The sequence below is a fragment of the Balaenoptera musculus genome, chromosome 10 (genome assembly GCF_009873245.2).
Source record: "Balaenoptera musculus isolate JJ_BM4_2016_0621 chromosome 10, mBalMus1.pri.v3, whole genome shotgun sequence".
Classification (NCBI taxonomy): domain Eukaryota; kingdom Metazoa; phylum Chordata; class Mammalia; order Artiodactyla; family Balaenopteridae; genus Balaenoptera; species Balaenoptera musculus.
Genome location: NC_045794.1, coordinates 82,137,651 through 82,160,096, shown reverse-complemented (window position 1 = coordinate 82,160,096; position 22,446 = coordinate 82,137,651). Strand labels below are relative to the sequence as shown.

The window sequence follows — 22,446 nt, the reverse complement described above, 5'->3', positions numbered from 1 at the left end:
TATGTTTTACTTCTGACTTTGCTCTCTCGCTGAGAACATTAATCTGTCAAGCTGGCGGGCTCCTTTGATAGCAACTTTCCCAGGAGCATGATGTGGCAATGCCACCTCTCAGCCCAGGACTACCGCTATTACCCCGTGGACGGCTACTCCCTGCTTAAACGCTTCCCTCTTCATCCTCTTACAGGACCCAGATGCCCTGTCCAAACAGTGGGACAATGGTTGGAAAGCATTGGGCTACCTCAGTACGAGAACCACCTGATGGCTAATGGATTTGACAATGTGCAGTTTATGGTAAGACGCTTTCTGTGGCCACGGAGCTGCCTTTTGTCTGTCTTTGCTTCTTATGTGTCTTACACGGCTCAGAGGCAGCCTGATTTGCACCAAAACCGGTCAATTTTATATACGTAACCGCATTAGAAAATCGGATGCCCTTAGGACTGAACTTACTGTGTAACATATAGGCACTTGCTGAAAAATGAGATCTATGTGCATCCATATACATGTGTATTATATGAATGAGCCGGTGAGAGTACTATTTATAGGCAGTGAAAGAAGATTAACATTTATAGTCTCCCTGTCATTCTTTGTGTGATTTTTATAGATTTGTAATCTCAGAATACCCAGTTAGATTATAGAACTCTTCAGTTAATTCTAGATTCCTAACACATATTGTTTCACTTGCGCATCAGCGTTTAGTAATTAATTAGACATTTGTTATGTTTACCGTGTGAAGATCATTTTTTTTCCTGATAATTGTTCAATAAGCAGTTTAAATTGTGTGGATGACCTTTAGTTCGTTAGCAAACTGATTCAAATGGTCTATTATAGACAGCTTTCACTTACTTCACAGGCTGATTGAAGAGCAATGAGGTATTGTTTATTTATGTAGAAAACAAACACTTTCATCAATTAACTGTCAGTATCTAGAAGGAGAGGATGATGGACTAAGTACATTCATGTACTTCTGAATACTGGTCTGCCTGCAATCTAAACCTGGTATGTGCAAACTTCCCACTGCGAGGAATATAGGTGAGGAAGGAGGATGGGGAAACGTGCAGACCCATAATACAGCTTTCTGATCATTCACATACCTCCCCCAGTGCTCATCAGTTTCCCTTGTTAAGCTACGTCACAGTCCTTATTAGCTTTCTTTGCTTTTAAGGTCCCATCACGCATATTACTGATCCCTAAATTTAGACAGAGCTACATAACATAGGCATGTAGCACAAAATGGCTTGTAGAAACAATTAATAGCTATTTCTAAACAAAATGCTGGGGCTGACACCTGAAGCCTATTAGTAACAAAATTGATAACACAGTACTGAGATAGGCATGTCTTTTTATTTTCATTAGAGATTATTTTCTCCAAGCTTGACTTGACTATTGTAGCTTTGAAAATTATTCAGACTGCTAAACTTCTGCTGCTTCTCCAAAAATGTGTGCCCCCTGAGCTTTTTCTTTTAAAGCTGCATAAATGTTGTAAGACATATGAGCTCTATGTAATTGTATCCATGGAACTCTTTATGAAGCTGTTTTTATAATGAGACCTGCAGCTACTGTTATTTTTCTCATGTTTAAGAATACTGTCACAAATTAGACAGATATTGTGGGTATTAAAATAGGGGAAAAGTGAAATTGCTTCAATTGCTCTAAGAGTCAGGACAGACTGAGCAGAATTAGGACAGACTTAGGACACTAAACAGATGACACTAAGAATTAGAGGAACTATCAAGTAGAATGAAAGTCTTCTCATTGTCGTTATATTTACTGCGCATTTGGATAAGTCTTTATTCTTTCTCCTTATCTCTACTTGAAATAAGACTCTCTCATTCCCACTCCTCAAACCTGTGTCCAAATTTATTCTGGTCCCATGAGAAGTTAGGTAGGTCTTTGGATTCTCTGGATTGTCTGCTTGGAAAATTTTAATTCAGCATAACTTTCCTCTGAATGTTAAACACTTTTGAGTAAATATAATCCCTTTTTGAAAGCCCAATGCAAAGGTTAATCAAACATATTTCCAATAAGCATTTGGAGATCGGAAAAAACATTCATGAATGAAATATGTATAAGCACTCCAAAATGTATCCAGGAGGCAAAAAAATCCTGGACATATGTGACAAAACCAAGGTCTGATCTTCTCCATAGATTATTGTCTTTATTTTTTAAATTGCAATTATTGTATATAATTTTTCAGAAATTAAGAAAACATAGTTAATTCAGAATAATCAAATACTTACTACATGAAACAGAATTAACTTTAAAAATTTGAGTTATCATTCAGAGGAGTTAATTATGAAAATGAAGCAAATCATAAAAGTGTCATCAATCATCGCTTTACATGCTGCTGTACAACATTTATTTGCTACTTGTATCATAAAAAAATCAATTTCTATCTCTATAAAAATTATTGATCTCCATAATCTAATTTATTTAATTATGAACTTAGTTAAAGTACACTAATATGATCAGCCAACTTTAAGAAATAGATTTCATTAATGTGGTGAAAAAATCTGTTGGACCTGCTTAATCTGCACTCAGTATCATATTCTAGCTTTTGTTTTTCTTGAAGCACATTCTGACCTGCATTTATTCATCCTGTTGCCTAAGCAACAAGCACCACACTCCTATTAACTATGATGAAGTGCAGGTCTTATTAGCTTTTTAGAACAAGGCAGTAGAGACATCAAAAGGATATAATTAATGTTGGTTGAAATATCATAGTACATCCATGCATTGATATATTTTATTTAGGAAACATTCTCAAGAGTTAATTTTCCATTTAATCAATATTCCATTCATGAATATGAGTTTCAAAGGGTTCATATAAGTAACTTTCAAAGTATTTACTGAAAGCCTTACAAATTTTTTTTGTTAACTCTGTTCTATGTTCTCTTACACATAAACACAATATATGGATGATTTATCCACATGGCTATGATTAACTTTAATAAAGATTTCTTACATCAATTTTTAGGCATGGTTAGAAAAGAAGGACCCCCCCCCCCCATTTATTTTAAAATATTTATCAATCATTGCTTCTCCTTTGGGCTCTTAACACTTATTCTTAATTTTATTGATGTGTCAATTTTTTAAAAATATCTGAAAGTCAGAATTCCAAACTTTTTCTTTATGTAACTGGTCATGGTTTGCAGAATAGTTTTGTACACAGTATTGACATTTATGTAGCCTTAAAAATGTAAAATAAATAGAAATTGGTACAAAGAATAGCTACAAAAGTACATCTGGTCACCTAACACTTTGGGAAAGTCAGATCTATGTTGCAATCAAAAGTCTGAAACTTCAACACAGAAACCCTTTGTCTAAAGACTTATCCAAGCCCCACTCTACCTGTTCATTCCCTCTGATGTCATATATCATCAGCTCCCATCTAGTTAGGCATGTCTACCTGCTACTCACTAGCCTCTGGGAATGCCACCGTGGTCCTCTGACATCCCACCTGTTTTCCCCAACTTTGCAACATATAGAATGTGTCTGTTTCAACATTACCTTTTTTCTTTTCACTAAGGAGTTTAAGTATGAAGTGATTATTGTACAAAACGCCCATGATGATTTACTTTCTTATTATATATGTTTCTATCATCATGTCTTTTCCTAGTCTGATGACTGCTTCCTAAAATTTGTCTCAAACTATTAATATCTATTCTTGTCTTGATGACTGCTCATTTGTACTCTCCCTCAACCCTCACAGCTATTTCCTTTCCTTCCCCTCTGTCTTTTATCCTCTAAGATCTAACTCAATTTCTACCTAGTTTGTATAGCTTTTCTTAAGGACTCCAGTCCTTAGCAGCGTCTCTTTTCTCTGATCTCATATAGTGGTTGTATTTGGCATGAAAAATTACATTTGGCATGCCATTATTCACTCTCTAGAATTAGGAGTTAAGCTTTAACTTGTATATATCTTGTCTCCCCAACTAGACTGGAAGCTCTTCAAGTCCAAGTTCTGTGTATTCAATTTCCTTGCCTTTCTCACACTCCTAGCATAATGTTGTGTACATAGAAATCTCCCCATAAAAACTGGATGCACAGCAGATTATTGTAGTTGGACCTCTGGCCTCATTTTTAAACTGGAAGCCTTGTTTTGCCAGTGGGAACATAGAGCGTTAGTACCCTTCTTTCATTCATGCAACAAACACTCAAACATTTTCAATGTGCTAAGGACAGTGTTAATTACTAGGGATATAACAGTAAACAATATATTGTCTTTGACCTCAAGCAGGTTACAGTATTGCTCTCAGACATATCATATTATTTGCATACACATTCCTTCATGTGCTCACACACACACGTGTATACACACACTATATCATGGGGATCTTGCCCCTCATCCTTTTGTATAATCACCATCCTTCAGCATATTACCTACCAGCAATTGTTTTTTCAGAAGCAAATTACAGTAGGCAATAGAACAGGTAAAATCTATCATAGCATGGAGTAATGGAAAATAAAGATACCAATAACATCAAAACACTGGCAGTGTTATGGTAGATTTGTAGTCCAAAGACTGTATTAAGAAGTTTATATTACTTGGAAAACTGACCCATAGCCTCACCATGTTCTGGCTAACAATCATATTTGTAAACTCTAATCAAAAGGGGGGAAGAATGAAATTATACCAACTTATTTTTTTTAGCATCTCCTGTGTTTTCTAGCAATTGCCATCTAGGTTGACTTGGGGTGCTTTGATCACTGTTAAAATGTTCAAAATGTGCACAGAGTAAGATATAAAAATAATACCTGGAGCCCTACATGAATTAGCATTTTTGTACACTTGGGTAGGTAGTATTCATAAAGAACTTAGTGAAGGTCAAAGTGAGTACTGCCTATTAGACATTGAAGTGGAGTCACAGAGCTCTAGGAAGTCATCCATTTGAACCAAAGATTTGAACAAGATTGATCTCTTAGTATTTAATTGAAACTTTTTTTCATTTTTGTGGTACATTTTACATGCTAATAGACTTACTTCTTTTCTCCTCTTATAAATAACTCTTCTGTAATAAGAGCCCCATTTGCAGTTGACCTGATAAAAATGACCTTTTGAGTATCTTAGCAGCATATCATGATCCAAGTAAGAAGTTAAACTTGTGAAGCAGAAAAATAAATTGTCCCTAAAAGGTAAGACTAATAACCCCCATGATGTTTTTCTGTTTCAAATATTGTTTAAGAAAATGTTGTAAAATTACTGAGATTTAAAGGCGTAAGAGAAATATACCTGTCACACTCCCTACGCCTTCCTTCTGAAACAGGCTAGGCTCTGAGTTGAGTAGGTGGCTTTATATTGAAAGTGCAGCTATAATTTTCTAAACTCATTTAGGCCAGTAGTTACACACCCACTTTTGAAAAAAAATATTTTTCTTTTTCAACTACTGGCATTTAAAATCTGTTGGTAACCAACAGTCAAAGCCAGGAGGGAGTCATTCTTTATCTAGACAACAGCTTAATTACAAGTATAACAGGCAACAGCCTCGCAGTGGCGTGAGAGAGAACTGAAGTAAGACTTCTCGCGCCCACTGTCTCACTTCTGTATGATTCGGTTTACTCACCTGTAAAATCAATGTAATGAGAGGTCCAGGAGAAATGTTCTTTGGGCTTGTTATTTAATATTTTGAGCTCTTTAAAAATGCAGGGTACGATACTGGTGCTGGCAGAGCTATTAATTGTTCTTGTAGCTCTCATTAGCCTTGGAAGATTGCTTGTGCGGCAGAAAACTCAGAAATGAGGGCATGTGCAGGCATGGCCATCTGAGAAGGATGAATGGCCTTCAGAAAAAACAGTAGCCACAATTCTAATCTGGTGACACGAAGGACAAAAGAGCCTTTTCTTCCACCTGCAAGTTACTCTGATTACATATTTAAGCATTAAAATATGCTGCCCCATTTTCTAATAATTCAGTACTATAGCTACCATCCCTAACTAATGCTCACATGAAATGGCCTTTAATTTAGTCATGCAGCATATTTGCATAATTTGATCTCCAGTATTGAATCAAATGACCAGATCTCTGGGATGAGGAATTTACTTCATGAATTTAAAAACTTGCTAAAACTGCTGAATTACAGACTAATTTTAAGAAATCCAGCCACAATCATTTTTCATTGCTTGAGAAATGGACAGATTTCTCAAACAGTGGCAATGACCTCCGTTGTCTCATTTCCAGCCACGTCCTTTACTTCTGTAACCCAGCCTGCGTCCCAGCCCTTCCACTCAGTTTGTTCTCTTTTAAGTCAGCTGTAACCTGTTTCTTGATAAATTACCACCCCCACCCCTTTCTTTTCTCACTTCATTTCTCTTTGGCCTCTTTCAATGTCTGATTTTCACTGTCTGCTCCCTGTTGGTATTTATTCCCTTACTGAAGTTTGTTTGGGTTCTGTGACATACACTGACCTTTCCAGTCACTCCTATTCTCCTAATCCTCCTCTTGCCTCTAAAGGTGGGTGGTGCTCAACTTGTCCATCCATCAGGGAGATCATTGGTTCTCACAGATCCGTAGCTGCCCCTACTCTTCAGCTCTTTCTACCGGGCATCCAATACCGTCTAGCTACTCAGTAAACATTTCCATATACATGTGTGTGTACCACACATTTAGCACAGACCTAGCATAGAATAAATGTCCAACAAGTGTTAAATGTTACTGCAGAGTGATTACTCCAAGGTGATCTTTCTAAAGCACACATTTGCTTTAGCACTACTCTGCTTAAAATCTTTCAATGATTCTCAGTTCCCTAAGGGACATTATACTTACACAATTCTTAATATGGCTTTCATATTCAGGAAATGACCTTTATGACCTGCCTGACCCAACTTATTTTCCAGCCTCACCTGTTATCATTTCCTCTCTTTACTGTTGTCTGGAACTGCTTTTTTCTTTCATTGCCTGGCCTTTGCACATGCTGTTGTCTCTGCTGAGAATGATCTTCCTTCCCCTCTTAATTCCTTTTACCCTCTAGTTCTTAGCCTAGTTGTCACTTCTTTTAACTGTCACTTCTTCCCTGACCTTCCACGTATGGGTCAGGAGCCCTTCTTCCCCCACCTTGCTGCGCCGTATCACCAGTTTACTTGTCCAGCTACCCCACCACCTCCACCCCACACAAACACTAGAACAGGGCTCAGCAAACTTGTTTCTATAAAGGGCCGGATAGTAAATATTTTAGGTTTTGAAAGACATATGGTCTCTGTTGCAACTATTCAACACTTCTATTGTATCATGAAAGTGACCATAGACAATACACAAATAAATGGGTGTGTTCAAATATAACTTTATTTACAAAAAAACAGGAAGATCTAGTCAATAGGCCATCATTTGCTGCTACCTTGCACTTGATTTAGAAATACGATTTGAGAGTTAGGAATATGCTTTGATCCTCTGTATCTCCAGGTACAACCCCTGGCTTACACATGTAGACACAGTAGCTGCTTAATGAAAGGAAGAAAGGAAAAAACGAGTAAGGAATCAGGCAGGTGGCTCCAGCAAGGTTCCTGAAAGCCTGTTTGGTTGACAGAGAACCCAGCCAATAACTGAGGAAATTCAGAGCAAGATCCAGCCTTCAGGAGTCTGACAAGAGCAAAGAGGGTGTTTTTGCTCTTCTTAGTCAGACTGGAGTGTATTTTCAGCAAGGGAACTGTGCAGGCATAGGAACTAGAAATACACAGCTGCAGAGGAAACCTGTTATTCCCTCTGTTTGGAATTCCTTTCTCTTCCTTCTTCACCTCACTGTGCAGCATTGTTCATGATTGAGCTTAAGCGTCACTTCCTCCAGGAAGCATTCCCTAATGCCATTCTGTCATCTGGCTTGCATGACTGCCCCTTCTCTGTGCACTCCTGGCATCCTTTTCTTAGCCCTAAGGTAGGCCTTATTATATTTCATTGCGATTATGTTATCTGTTCAGATGTCTGCCTTCCACCCTAGAAAGTGAGATCCTTAGAGACAGAGAGTGGGTCTTATTTATCTTTGTATTCCTAAAGCCTAGAACAGTGCCTGGTGTAAAGTAGCTTCTCAATAAATATTGATCGGATGGCATTTTTTAAGTCTTATTTAGTTTCATATAAATTATCCCATGTAATTCTCACCATATCCCTATCAGTAAGTATTAGTACCCCCCTACTAATAACGAAGATAATGACACTCAAAAAGTTTTTAAAATTCCCCAGCAGCACTTAGATTTAAAACTAAACTGCTTTGACTTAGAAGTTCCCGCTCAATTCACTAAAACCACACTGTTTCATCATTGCTCCCTTCGTTCACTCAGCAAATGTATATAGAGCCCCTGTTAGATTGCAGACACTGAACAGGATGTGGGCCCTGCCCTCCAAGCCCTCACGGTTTGTCATACTTCTGGTCCTTTGAGGGACCTCTTTATCTTACTTCTCCTTACTTTTCTACCTCCTCCCCACGACTTCTCAAGAGGACCTCTGTTTTTCCAAGACCAGAACTCTCACTGCCAAATACATACCTTCCTGTTTTGTGTGATTTCCCTCCTACCTAACATAGCCTATCTCCTCCTGATTCCCTGATCAAGAAAGACTCATTCCCTAAGACCCTGGTCTTTCTACTTGCTCTGTGGAGACTTCCTTGCTCTGTGGAGACTTCCTCGCTCTGTGGAGACTTCCTCTACTGATCTGGACCCTGCCCACCTCTTAGCTTCACCTTTCACCTCTTTTAAACTCTGGCTGTGTTGAATTATTATAGTCTTACAATTGTGCCTCGCTTGCTCACAAATCCATGCCTTTGCGCACACTGTTCTCTGCCCAGAACAATACCTTCTTGCACTCATTTTTAGCCTGGGTAACTCTTACTTCAAAATGTGACTCAGGGTTTCCTTCCTTAAAGGGGACCCTTTAAGACGAATTCTTTGGTATTGCTCAAGTATTCTTCAGTGGCCTCTCATGGCACCCTGCTTATCATCCAGGGCTGAATTATCTGCTTCTTTACCTAACTTCTTCCCCTTAGAGAAAAAACAATGTCTGGTTTAGTGTTACTTTCCCAGTCACTAGCACATAATTGGTCCTTGTATGAATTTGCTGGGGCTGCCATAACACAGCACCACAAACTGGGTAGCATAAACTGCAGGGATATATTGTCTCACAGTTCTTGAGGCTGGAAGTCCGAGCTGTCAGCACGTGTCAACAGGGTTGGGGTGAGAGCTCTGAGGGGAGCATCTGTTCTGTGCCTCTCTCCTTGGCTTGGAGATGGCTGTCTTCTCCCCATATTTTCATGTTGTCTTCCCTCTGTGTGTGTCCGTGTCCAAATTTCCTCTTCTTGTAAGGACACCAGTCATACTGCATTCAGGTCCACCCTAATGACCTAATTTTAACTAGACTATCTCTGTAAAAACCCTGTCTTCATCATGGACATATATACACTACCAAATGTAAAATCGATAGCTAGTGGGAAGCAGCCGCATAGCACACGGAGATCAGCTCAGTGCTTTGTGACCACCTAGAGGGGTGGGATAGGGAGGGTGGGAGGGAGGGAGTTGCAAGAGGGAAGAGATATGGGAACATATGTATATGTATAACTGATTCACTTTGTTTTAAAGCAGAAACTAACACACCATTGTAAAGCAATTATACTTCAATAAAGATGTTAAATTTAAAAAAATTTAAAAAAAAAACAAAAACAAACAAAAAAAACCCTGTCTTCAGATAAAGTCACATTCTGATGTACTGGGAGGTTAAGACTTCAATGTATGAATTTGCGGGAAGGACACAATCTAACCAATAGCAGTCCTCAGTAAGAACGTGTGCATATGCATTCTCCGTTTATTATCCCTCACATCGCCAGGCACAGTCCATAATAGTTACTCAGTAGATATTTGCTTAATTGAATCAAAGTCAATCTACTTGAGGTTTACATGAAATTTAAAATGTGTAAAGGATCTGATATTACTTTTTCATCAATGATAAATGCAATCTTCCTGATAGCTTATAGTTTTGCATGCATGGATAATCATATACATGGTCACACTTCTAGTTAATAGGAGAACTAGCAAGGCCAGAACCAAGATCTTCCTACCTCTCTAGCCATGCACTCTTTCCATTTTACTTTGCAGCCTCTGTTGGCCCCTAAATAAATCACATCTACAAGAAATATTCGTTTGCCATCCTTATAGTTGATATCTATCTGATAGAGACACCCCAAAGGAAAGGAATAGATGATTAAATAAGTAGTATTTTATAGGAAGGAAAGAAAATTTAACCAATTTAATATTACAACTACTATTTATCAAGAACTTGTTATATACTTTTTTCCATATATTGTATTTCCCTCTCCCACAAATGTTATAAAGTATATAGTGTTATTCCAGTTTTACAAACGACAAAAGTTAGTTATTGAGAGACTAAATATCTGGCCCAAAGCACTCATGATTCAAACCCAGGTCAATTTGAGTCCAAAGGGAAAACATTTACAATAAGAGTTGCTCGGGCAACATATGTGGGCGAACTGAGAAAATATGGGTTCTGGACAAACAAAAGTAGCATAAGCATTTTTTGTTCTTGGGGGGAAAATGATGATTCAGAGGAGAACCAAGAAGAGAGGTAAGAGAGAAGAAAAACCTTGCCTCACGCAAAGAGTAGGCAGTCTAGACTGAGGAAACTTACCGCTACACACAGGGTCATAAAAATAAAGGTATACCTCCAGGTCAAGTCTGTCCTCAGACCATGAGACCTTCTGAGTGACAGTCATTCCATGCATGCAAGAGACACTGCATTAAACAGGAGCAATGTTCATGGAAGATATGATTTGCCCTTGAGTATAATCCTTTATAAGGTGTAATGAGTATGATTATGAATGGCTACAAATTCTTATCCACAAGAAGACTCAAGCTAGAGAGACATAGTAACAACATCTTACAGGTCATTGCTCACATGTCCCTGACTTCCTAATCCAATCTGTGTGTACCATACACATCATAGATGTTGGGAACTATTCTTTCATTTAAGAGCATATGATCTAAAAGAGTATTGAGAAGCAAGAGCCCCGTGACTCTACTTATAAATTATAGAAGCATATTAGGAGGAGAGAAAAATGCAATGAATTATTAACATAGGCTTCTGAATATCAGGTCATTGATTTCTGCCCTTGAGTCCACAGAATTAAATTTCAGATGGTTAAACTTTTACCTTCTGTCAGACTGAACAAAAATGATTAAGATTCATATCCAAAGCATTGTGGAACATCTTGGGTTTATAAGCCAATGTCTGTTTAGATGGCTGGCAGGAAGAATAAATTTTGTCCTTCCAGAGTTCTGAAGGAGATCTTAGACTTAGGAGGCCTAGAATCTAAAATATCTCAAGTTTTTCTTTGACAGGAGTTATACTGCTCATTTTTTTAATCAGAAAGAGGCATCCCCATGAAGAAGGAGCTGAGCATTTGGTATTCATCAGGGCTACCTAGCTATATAACCCATCCAATTGTCAGCTCAGAACAGGTGAACAGAAACATGCAGGTTGGCCAACACCTACTTCAGAAATCCCTCACAAGGAAGCACACAAAAGGCCATTCATACCAGTTCAATTATTTAAAAACTGCTGAATGAATAGCAGTGAGGTTCTTTTGGTGGGAAATGAGATGAAGGGAATGTTATATAGTTTAAAAAATGTAATGCACTTACTTCCTGGTAAGTAGTTATGATATAGCGGAAATGAAAATACCATATTAAATTCTCATCATACTTCATAGTCTTTAAAACTCTTACATATATGTTATCTCAATTAATGGGGGAGACAAAATAAATTCTACTTTCACTTCTAGCATAAATGGTGTGACATTGGGTAAACCTTTTTCTCTGCAATCTCTGAACAAGCTCAGATATAACCTGATTTTTTTTTTCAAAACCCTCCCTCAATGCTTTGTCTTCTCTAGATGCTTCTCCTGCTTACTATTCTTCCATTCACAGCCAAGCTTCTCATAAGAAATGTCTACACTTCCTGGCTTCCCCTTCTACTCAATACAATCAGGCCTCAATACAGTTAGCCTCTGTCAGCATCCTGAAATTATTTTTAAGCGGTGACTAATGAACTACTAATGCCAAATACAATACACTCTTTCCAGGCCTTATTTACTTCATATTTCTGTGGTCTTTGTTTCTGCTGACCACTCTTCCTCCTTGGCATCTCCTGCCCCAGCAACCACCCCTCCTCTGGCTCCTTTGTAGATTCCCCCTGCATCTGCCTGTTCCCTAGGGTTCAGCCCTTTCCCTTTTCTCTTCTCACTCCACACATTCACCTTAGGTGACTCCACTTGTACTAACAAAGGCAAACGTCTTCTACTTCCTATATTGTACTGAGCCCTCAAAGTATCTAAAAGTGGAATGATCTTTCCCCCAAAACTTGTCCCACAAAAAAAGCGATCAATTGGATAGATTGAAGATCAGAGATCAAGTGAGATGAGGCTAGAAAGGTAACCCCTGGATTTGACAACATAGAGACCACTGAGAACTTGACAAGAGCATGTTCTGTGGAATAAAAGGCACAGAAGCCATATTGCATTGGATTGAAGAAGCGGTAGAGTAGACAACTCTTGAAAGAAGTTTTGCTGAGCATGGGAACACAGAAATAAGCAAGTAGCTAAAGAGTGATTTGGGTGTCAAAGGGAGGATTTTTTAAACAGGAGAGACTGGAGTCACGTTTGGCCACTAAATTGAATGATTAGGTAGAAAGGGAGCTATTGATATTGGAGAAGAAAGAGGGATTGACTGAATGAATAAAAGTGAAAGGTGTTGGGATCCAGAGACAAATGGAAGAATTGTCTTTGATGGGGACATTCCTATTGTAATAGGAGGGAAGACAGAGATAATGGGTACTATAATGATTTGTATATAAGATGATGAGAATATAGAGGTATGTTCCCTCCAATGGTTTCTAATATTGTCTAGCAAATTATGACACATTGGTGTGGAAGATTTGAAGGTAGAGAAGATATTAAAGAGTGATTTCAAAAAGTGGGAAAGAGAATTTACAAGGAAAACGGAGTAGAATTACAGGGCCACATTGAGGGCTTGTTTGAGAGTTGTAATCATTATGCTCAATAGGAATTGGAAAGACAACTGTGCTCTAAGCTACAGAATTGCTTTCATACTTTGACTCTTTCTACTTGGTATGAGACTGTGGGTTAGTCATTTAACCTCCACGGGCATCAGTTTCCCAAATGCAAACAGGAGATAGCACTGCCTGGTTCACAGGGCTGTGGTGAGAAGTAGCTTAAGGCTACTTAAGGCTAGCTGTGTGCTTTCAGTAGGCAATGAATCATGATGGTGACAAGGGTGCCTGTTCCATTTAGCTGGCAAGCCACTTTGGAATTACTGACAGCACAGTGATACACAGAAATTGCCAAAAGGCCTCATTGCTCTTGCCCTCCTAATACACTGGATACAAAGGAAACGCTTCTATGAATTATGCTAGGAACACCGAAATACCCACAACCCACCTATCTCGGTGACCTTATGTTGAATAACTCTAAAGGATGTCGGAAAGTTATGTCACTGTAATTCACACTTACTCATCACAGACCTTGATTAATTAACTGCATGTACACTCAAAGAACTGAGCCTTTCAGGTTTAATGGCCACGCAGTAGTGTATGCCAATGGCAGAGTACAATGGGACTTCCAAGGAACTAGATTGCATTTAGTGCTTTCCTTAAGAAACATACTCAAGGACACCCACCTGCTCACAGCAATAAAATGTTCCCTTAATTATGGTTGATCAAATTGTGATAATTAATTTTTATGAGAATATTTGAATGCTCTAGAGTCTTGTAGCTTTGTTCTCAAGGATAACTAACCTAAACTTGCATCCAGACTATAAAGTATATTAACAAATACTATGAAGTATATGCAGACTTTGAAGACTGTAGCATTTTACAATATAAATTTATGTTTCAGATATGCATCTTTTATCCTTTAACATGTGCTGACAAACTAAAGTGGAAAGTAAATGAGCATTTGTGAAGGGGATCCCAGGAAAATCTTTCTGAATGGATTCCTGGGAGATTTATCCATTCATTCCTAAGGAAACACCTATTGAGTACCAAATATACTCATCAAACTGTGCTAACTGTGGTAGAGACTACAGAGAGGCATACTTACAAGCTCCTGTTAAAGATACTACAGTCTACTCAGGGAGCTAAGACTAACATACTTAACAGCTAAATAGCAATACACATTCAAATAGCGATAAAGGACAAATGTTTTCACAGCATAGAACGCAACTGTGGGAGAAATGAGTGTTAGAATCTATGAATCTCTCTAAGTCTTGCGAAGGAAGAGATGTTGATGAGCTGGAGTGATCAGGGAAGACTCTCTGGAGGAAGTAGGCTTGGGCAGGATTGTGTAAACAGTGAAAATGGGACCAATGATATAAGATTGAATGGAATCATGAACAAAGGTGGTGAGACTGCAAAATGCATATAGTGTTTAAAGAACAAAAGAGATACTGATCTGGCAACCGTCCTAGGGATCATTCAGCGTCTTTATGAATTAAAGCATTACCTACCTTGTGAAATCGTGGTTCAGATGCTACACATGCACCATATGGAAAGACAGCTTAATGATCCATTGCTGTGCCCAGATAGGCTCACCCAGATGGCAGCACACACGTGCACATCACACATACAGATAACAAGGGAGGATGAGCATGGAAACATCTGTCTGACTGATTTGCCTTCTATTTCCAGATAATGCTGAAGGAAACAAAGTTACTTGAGTTACATTAGGTGTTTCTCCAAATAAGCCCATCTTTCTGAGGGTGAGCGTACTGTCTCAAAGCCAATAGCAAGTGTTTTTTAGTAGTTTCATATCATCTGGAATATCCTCATATGCTCCAAAACTAAATTTATTCACCTGTTACATCCTTTGCTTCTTCAAAGATATCCACAGCTCTCAGTTACCAATATCTAAAGAAATCATCCTCACTTTCACATTGGAATCATGACCACTGCCAAAAACACCTGTGACCTCCTCATTTCCAAAACTCAGCTTATTTGAAACGTTCCAAGAATTCAAAGGAGGAAACATTTGCTTAGCTGCCACTTTCGTGTGAAGATATTATGCTAGGGCTCCTAAATATAAAACTTGACAGTAATAATAATAATAATGCTTATATAATGCTTATATTCAGGCACTATTCTAAGTATTTCATATAAACTATTTTAATTCTGCTGAAGTGAATAATATACCCATTCCCTCCTCTCATGAAGCTTACAATCTGCTGGAGAAACAAGCATGAAAACAGACAAATTCCTTTAGCACTGTAACTGATTGGAACTTTAATTCAGAGTATAGTGGAGGCCCTCAAAATGAGTAACTCAGCAAAGGTTCCATAGAAGAGGTCAAGTTTATACTAACTCTTAACAGATTGGGAATATTCACAGCCTGACAAAGGCTAAGTGATAGAGCAGCCTTTCAGGCAAGTGGAACAGCATGTAATTATCATGGAGGCACACAGAGGGATATCTAGTGGTGTTTGGGTCCAGTTGGCGAGCAGGGGGCAAAACCAAAAAGAGGTAACACACATAAAACCAGAGAGGTCAACATGGGCCAGATGGGGAAGAGACCATTTTTATTCCACTCCAACTTGGATGTACAGGGCCCTCTCTGTGTAACTGAGAATGATGTGTTTATTTCTTTCTGTCTTTTGGTGCATGTGAGTATCTGCTTTCCTTCTCCCCCTGCACCCTCAGCCCTCGTTGTTTGGAGTGCCTTAAGGAAAGGTCACTGCAGAGTCTTCTCCCTGTCACCCCTACAGGACCGCCCAGTGAGCACTCAATGCCAGTTGACTGACTGGCTAATCATCAGCCTGTGGTTGTAGGTGATTATCTATGCTGCCTGGCAAGGCCATGTCCAGGGATGGTAATTACATTGGCGTCAGTGGCGACTTCTGGTGTCAGAGATCCCACTGAAAAGCATTTTACTGATACTAATTCAGAAGACCGTTCTCTAGCTCAGGGAAAACAGTACACTTTAAAAAGCTGTAATCAGAGTTTACCCCATTTCAATAGCAGTCTTCAGAGCCGAAGTCTAAATGCTAAAAATTAAGGCTCCTCTGCTTCCTGTTACCCCACAACCAAGACAACGACAGCACTAACTAGGGTCTTCCTCCCTTGTGTCCTAGAGAGCACTCTTGGAAATGAAAAAGAGGAAAAGGTTTAACAAATGGACGAGTGGATGTCCGTGACTGGTTAATTATTTGATTTATTACCTCACCCTCTTCCAGAAGATGGTTTACGATAGACATGAGGACAATTTAAACAACTACACAGCAAGGGAATCCAGACAGTAGGACTGACAGAAGAGAACACACATTTTAAAAGATTTTTCGAAGTAATACATATATATATATATTAAAGATCGAAACAAATGTACAAATAAAACATAAATGCAAACCATTTCCTACCCTCTTAGCCCCACTCCTGTCCCCGCTCTCCAGAAGCGGACACCTTAAATGTTTCTATACTTAGTCTTCCGGAAGGTTATCTCCATGTGATATGCATATGCCCTTATTTCTGGCTCCTCAGCTTTAGATATCATTAACTGACATCTTGATATAAGAGATGAGTATTTAGCTCACTTATACCATCATCTCTTCTCTCTCCTATGTGCCCTTGTTCCCAATAGATTTGCAGACTAAATCATAGCCCACAAAATCAGATGCTCTGAAATACCACTTCTTTTTATGTTTTAAATCAACTTAGTTTTGACTCCATTCCAGTGCCAGCATGAAATTCCACTGCCATCAGTATTGGCTTCTATTGTCACCACATAATACTAGAGACCCAAGTGTGGCCAGGAAAACGGGGGAAGAAGCTGTGCTCTCTGGTGGTCCCTGCTGAAGCCCTCTCCCGTTGTCCAAGCTTGCAGCAGTACGTTGAAGTCCAGTATTTCTTCACCTCCATGCCACTTGTGGGTATGGAAATGCTTATCAGGGACGAAAACCCCACACTTGGGCTCCTACTCCAACCGTGATGAGGTTGGACGTGATGATGACAGCCAGGACACATACCATTCACGCGGTTATCTCAGCTAGAAACATGAGCGCTATCCTAGAGCTTACCTTTCATTTATTTCTAATAATTGTTTCCTTTTCCTGTCAGTTCTGATTGCTTTTCCGTTCTCTTGCATTTCTGCCTTTATTTGTCCTTGGGTTTTCCACAGTTTCCATCATACTATTTATTTTTTGGACCTCCTTTTTCCCAGGAACACCTCGCCAAGTCTTCCTGTCCCAAGCTGCACTCATTCTGTGGGACTGCCTCATGTTCATCATTCTGGGATTCTCTTCATTGCACCTCTGAATTCAATCCACTGTTTCTTGGATGTTTTCCTCTCTCTCGATTTGATTTCTCATGTTGCTGGAGCATGCACTCAAATAACTGTTTAAAAAAGAAATAACTGAGAAATAAAAAAGAAATAACCTTTTAAAAAAGAAAAAACTGAGAGGTGAATTTCTAAGCCCTTGTGAATCTAAAAATGTCTAGGTTCTGCCCCCATGGCTGATTAATATTGTGGTTTAGTATGCAATTCAAGACTGAATCTGATTTTTCTCAGAGCTTGGCAGGCATTGCTCCTTTCTCTTGTAGCATTCGATGTGGTTGTGGAGAAGTCTGATCTGGTTCCTTTTCAGATGACCTTTTTCCCTCTCTGGAAATTTTTAGGATCTTCTTTTTATCCTTGGTGTCCTGATGTGTCACGAACATGTGTCTAAGTGGGTGTCTTTTTCATCTGTTCAACACTTTTTAAGCACTTTAAATATAAAGTGGGACATCCTCTTCCATTATTTCTTTGATTATTCCTATTCCTTCATCTTCTCTGTTGCCTTTTTGTAAACTCCTGTTAGCCAAATACTGGATTTCCTCAACCATTTCTCAATGTCTCTTATCCTTTCTCTCATATTTACCATCTCTTTCTATTTTTATCTTATATTCTAAGAGGTTGAGTTCAATCTTTAAATTGATTTTTAAAAATTTTGGCAATAATATGTTTAACTTCCCAAAGCCCTTTCTTCTTCTCTATTACTTTTTCATGGCACCCTTTTCTTTTTCCTTATATGTAACATCGTTTTGAACCTGTCAAGGGATACCAGTTTGAGGTTAGTTGTTTTTATTTTGAAATTCTCTTCTTGGAATTATCTCTAGAGTTAGTTTTTCTATTGTGCTTTGTTTTTAATTTGATCTTCCTCTGTCATACTATATACTCCATCAATGACTGGTAGCTTATGGTTTTCCGTTCACATTTCAGGAAGAGGCGATGGAAAGGCAAACTGGAAGCTCTGTGTACATAGACACATATTTTTTGACTTCCAGGCTTCACTTCGTAGTGAGGAGGGTGTCCCTATAATAAGCAGTGTGTCCCAAATACCAGCACACTAACTGCTCTAGCTCTCCCCAGAAAGGTTTTTTAGATGCCTTCAGAGAATAAGCGACTATTTTCTTTCTGGCCTGAGGGATAAATGCCTGACATAAGTGAGTGTGTGTGTGTGTGTGTGTGTGTGTGTGTGTGTGTGAGTGTGTGTGGTGTGTGTGTGTGAGAGAGAGAGAGAGAGAGAATGTGCATTGGGGTAGGAAGGCAATTGTTCCAGACGTAGACCTTCGGTTTTTCCCCACTTTCTGTCCATTCCCCAATCTCTTCCTTCATCCTTCCTTCCGTCTCTGAGGTTGAAACTTCTGGGGTTCCAGTGGGTGACTTGGGCTCCTTTTTTTTAAATTAATTTTTATTGGAGTATAGTTGCTTTACAATGTTATGTTAGTTTCTACTGCACAGCAGAATGAATTAGCCATACATATACATATATCCCCTCCTTTTTGGATTTCCTTCCCATTTAGGACACCACAGTGCATTAAGCAGTTTTCTGTGCTATACAGTATGTTCTCCTCAGTTGTCTATTTTATACATAGTATCAATAGTGTATATCTGTCAATCCCAATCTCCCAATTCCTCCCACCCCACCCCTTTCCCCCTGGGTATCCATACGTTTGTTCTCTACCCCTGTGTCTCTATTTCTGCTTTGCAGATAAGGTCAGCCATACCATTTTTCTAGATTCCACATATATGCGTTAATATACATTTGTTTTTCTCTTTATAACTTACTTCACTCTGTATGACACTCTGTAGGTCCATCCACATCTCTACAGATGACCCAATTTTGTTCCTTTTTATAGCTGAGTAATATTCCATTGTATATATGTTCCACATCTTTTTTATCCATTCCTCTGTTGATGGGCATTTAGGTTGCTTCCATTTCCTGGCTGTTGTAAATAGTGCTGCTATGAACACTGGGGTGCATGTGTCTTTTTGAATTATGGTTTTCTCAGGGTATATGCCCAGTCGTAGAATTACTAGTTCATATAGTAGTTCTATTTTTAGTTTTTTAAGGAACTTCCATACTGTTCTCCATAGTGGCTGCATCAATTTACATTCCCACCAACAGTGCAAGAGGGTTCCCTTTTCTCCCCACCCTCTCCAGCATTTATTGTTTCTAGATTTTTTGATGATGGCCATTCTGACCGGTGTGAGGTGATACCTCACTGTAGTTTTGATTTGCATTTCTCTAATAATTAGTGATGTTGAGCATCTTTTCATGTGTTTATTGACTGTCTGTATGTCTTCTTTGGAGAAATGTCTATTTCGGTCTTCCATTGGGCTCCTTTTTTGATTCTGGGAACCCCCCCCAGGCTAAAGCTAACTCCATCTCACTGCACCATCCACTGCTTTCCCAGGCTTTTTCTGAATTCTGGAGACTTATTGAGACCTCTCATACTCATATAGCTTTTTGCCAGTTATCTTCATTGTTGTGAGATCAAGACATTTTTATTCCTTTTCCAGATCTTCACTGGGATCTAAGAGGAAAAAAGATAAACCAGTGGCCTCAGTACACATCTTAAAATGGAAGCCAGGGTCACAGTCACATGTTCCTACTTTATTCATTAAATGATACCAAGTGAGGAAAGAGCAGTTGCCTCTAAAAAGCAGTAATAATATCATCAAGCTACAGTGCCTAAAGGAGCCCAGATATTTCTTCCATAGAGAAGTACCACAGTGCGATGATTAAAAGGGTAGACTCTGCCTAGATTCAAATACCAGCCCTGATACTTGTAAGCTATCTTACCTTGGGTAAGTTTCTTAACGTCTCTGTGCTTCAGTTTCCACATGTGGAAAGAGGCCTGATAATAACTGCATACTAATCCCACAGGGTTAAGATAAGGTTTGTGAGTCCAGGTACGTAAAGCACGTGGAACAGCAAGCTCCAGTGTTAGTCGTCCTCATTGCTATTATTGTCCCAACGTCAGGACAGGGAGACATGGAGAAGCAGAGTCTCTGCAGCAATTTGACATCCTTCTTGTAAGATAGCAAAGGTAGCCTGGAGTAAATCGACTTTTAGGCATCTCTCATTACACCACAACTTTTCTAGCTGTTCTTGCCTTGGAGTCCTGAAGGAGGTGATAACACACTCAACTCAAAATACCGATGGACCGCTGTAAACATTATTGTGGGCATGGAATATTATTTTTGCAGCAACATCTTGAACTAAGGGGAGAGAAGAGAAACGAACGAGAGGTTATGAGGCCGACAGTACTGTGACTGTGTAGGAGAGGAAATGAGTAAATATCATAGAAGGCTTTGTTAAAAGCACAGATGGAGAAGTTATTTGAAGGAAAGGGATGCTTCCCAATTTTGTCCTGAAAGAGCTACAACTAAAAATTGCTATGGCACGTGTACTCAGGTGCATATTTTCATGATACCATCTACTTAGGAGACATGAAAAATTGAAATAAATACACAAAACATAACAATTCTCAGTTTTGTTTTGTTTTTTTTTACATCTTTATTGGAGTATAATTGCTTTACAATGCTGTGTGAGTTTCTGCCTTATAACAAAGTGAATCAGCTATACATATACATACATCCCCATATCTCCTCCCTCTTGTGTCTCCCTCCCTCCCACCCTCCCTATCCCACCCCTCTAGGTGTCCCTGTGCTATGCGGCTGCTTCCCACTAGCTATCTATTTTACATTTGGTAGTGTATATATGTCCATGCCACTCTCTCACTTTGTCCCAGCTTACCCTTCCCCCTCCCTGTGTCCTCAAGTCCATTCTCTAGTAGGTCTGTGTCTTTATTCTCGTCCTGCCCCTAGATTCTTCAGAACCTTTTTTTTTTTTTTTTGGTTCCATATATATGTGTTAGCATTCGGTATTTGTTTTTCTCTCTCTGACTTACTTCACTCTGTATGACAGACTAAACAATGGAATATTACTCAGCCATAAGAAGAAATGAAATTGAGTAATTTGTAGTGAGGTGGATGGACCTAGAGTCTGTCATACAGAGTGAAGACAATGCTCAGTTTTCAAGGAATTTTAGCTTAAACTTCAGCCCCAAGTCCTCTTTGAAATACCATTCCTCAGCCTCGAACAATGATTTTTAAAAATAGAGCTACCTGACCTGCTCTGAGTGGCTGCTTCATGTGCTTTATTTCACTTGATCCCCACAACATCTTTTTGAGGTAGACACTAATAACTCTATTGTAGTAGATGAGCAAACTAAGGCTCCGAGAAGATAAGTGACACATGATTGATTAATAAGTAGAGGCACCAGTTTTCAAGTCCAGGTACATTATCATTACTTTTATTTTTATATATATTATTATTTTTAAGTTCTAACACCCCCTTTTCTCTGCCACTACACTTTTTTCCTTCCACCACTCACCTTTGAAATAAAATAACCTCTTCTGGGTTTTATAACTTCACCCCTCAAACATTCACTGTATTTTATATATATATATATATATAAAATTCTGCATTACTTTTTCTAAGTCTTTCTTCCTATTTCTTCCTCCTAGTTCATTTATTTAATGAAAGTGATTTCTGGTTGCCAATGCACCTTCCCTTTGAGCCTCCCTATTCTGTCCTCTGAGGACTCCTCACCTGGCTTCTTTCTCCCCAGCTTTCACCTGAGTGCCCCCCTCTCCCTCATCCTGCAGCCTCCAGAGAGGCCCACATTTCACCTCCTCCTCCCAGCCCCAGCACGAGTTGCAGTTCAGCATTCTTGCTTCCCACCAACATTTTCTGTTGCTATGGAAACCAAGAGGCAGTTCTGGAAGGAGGGGGAGTCTTGGAGCGCAGTCACTGCTGGTCTTGGAGTGGGAGGGAGATGGTAGGCGGCTGGGGTAGGGGGAGGAGAAGAAGAGAGTCTAGAGAACTCAGGATCCGAACCCAACCAGTTCCTGATGGAGAAAGGGACTTCTCCACTCCCTCCATGAGAGAAAGGGAAGGCAGGGGGAGAGCAGCCCAGTGCCAGGCTGGCTCAGCAGCTGCATCTTTCGGATGGTTGAACAGAAGGAGACTGAGTGGGCAGCCCCCTGTGGTGACGGAGCCCAGTTCCCAGGCTGCTTGTAATCTGTCCTTAATTTGCCACTGAGGAAGTTAACTTTCTGTAGGTAG

At 39.3% G+C, this 22,446-nt stretch overlaps 1 protein-coding gene across 10 annotated transcripts in view; it reads left to right on the top strand.

Moving 5' to 3' along the window:
- Window positions 1-22,446, top strand: part of ANKS1B (ankyrin repeat and sterile alpha motif domain containing 1B) — a 953,137-nt gene that overhangs the window by 552,958 nt on the left and 377,733 nt on the right. For 7 of the 10 annotated variants that reach the window (XM_036866278.1, XM_036866277.1, XM_036866275.1 and 4 more), the window contains exon 1: window positions 88-291. In XM_036866278.1, coding sequence (XP_036722173.1) covers window positions 88-291 — 204 coding nt within the window. Of the gene's footprint in view, window positions 1-87; window positions 292-22,446 lie in introns of those variants that run through there. The other 3 variants (XM_036866270.1, XM_036866272.1, XM_036866271.1) reach the window with 1 other exon arrangement.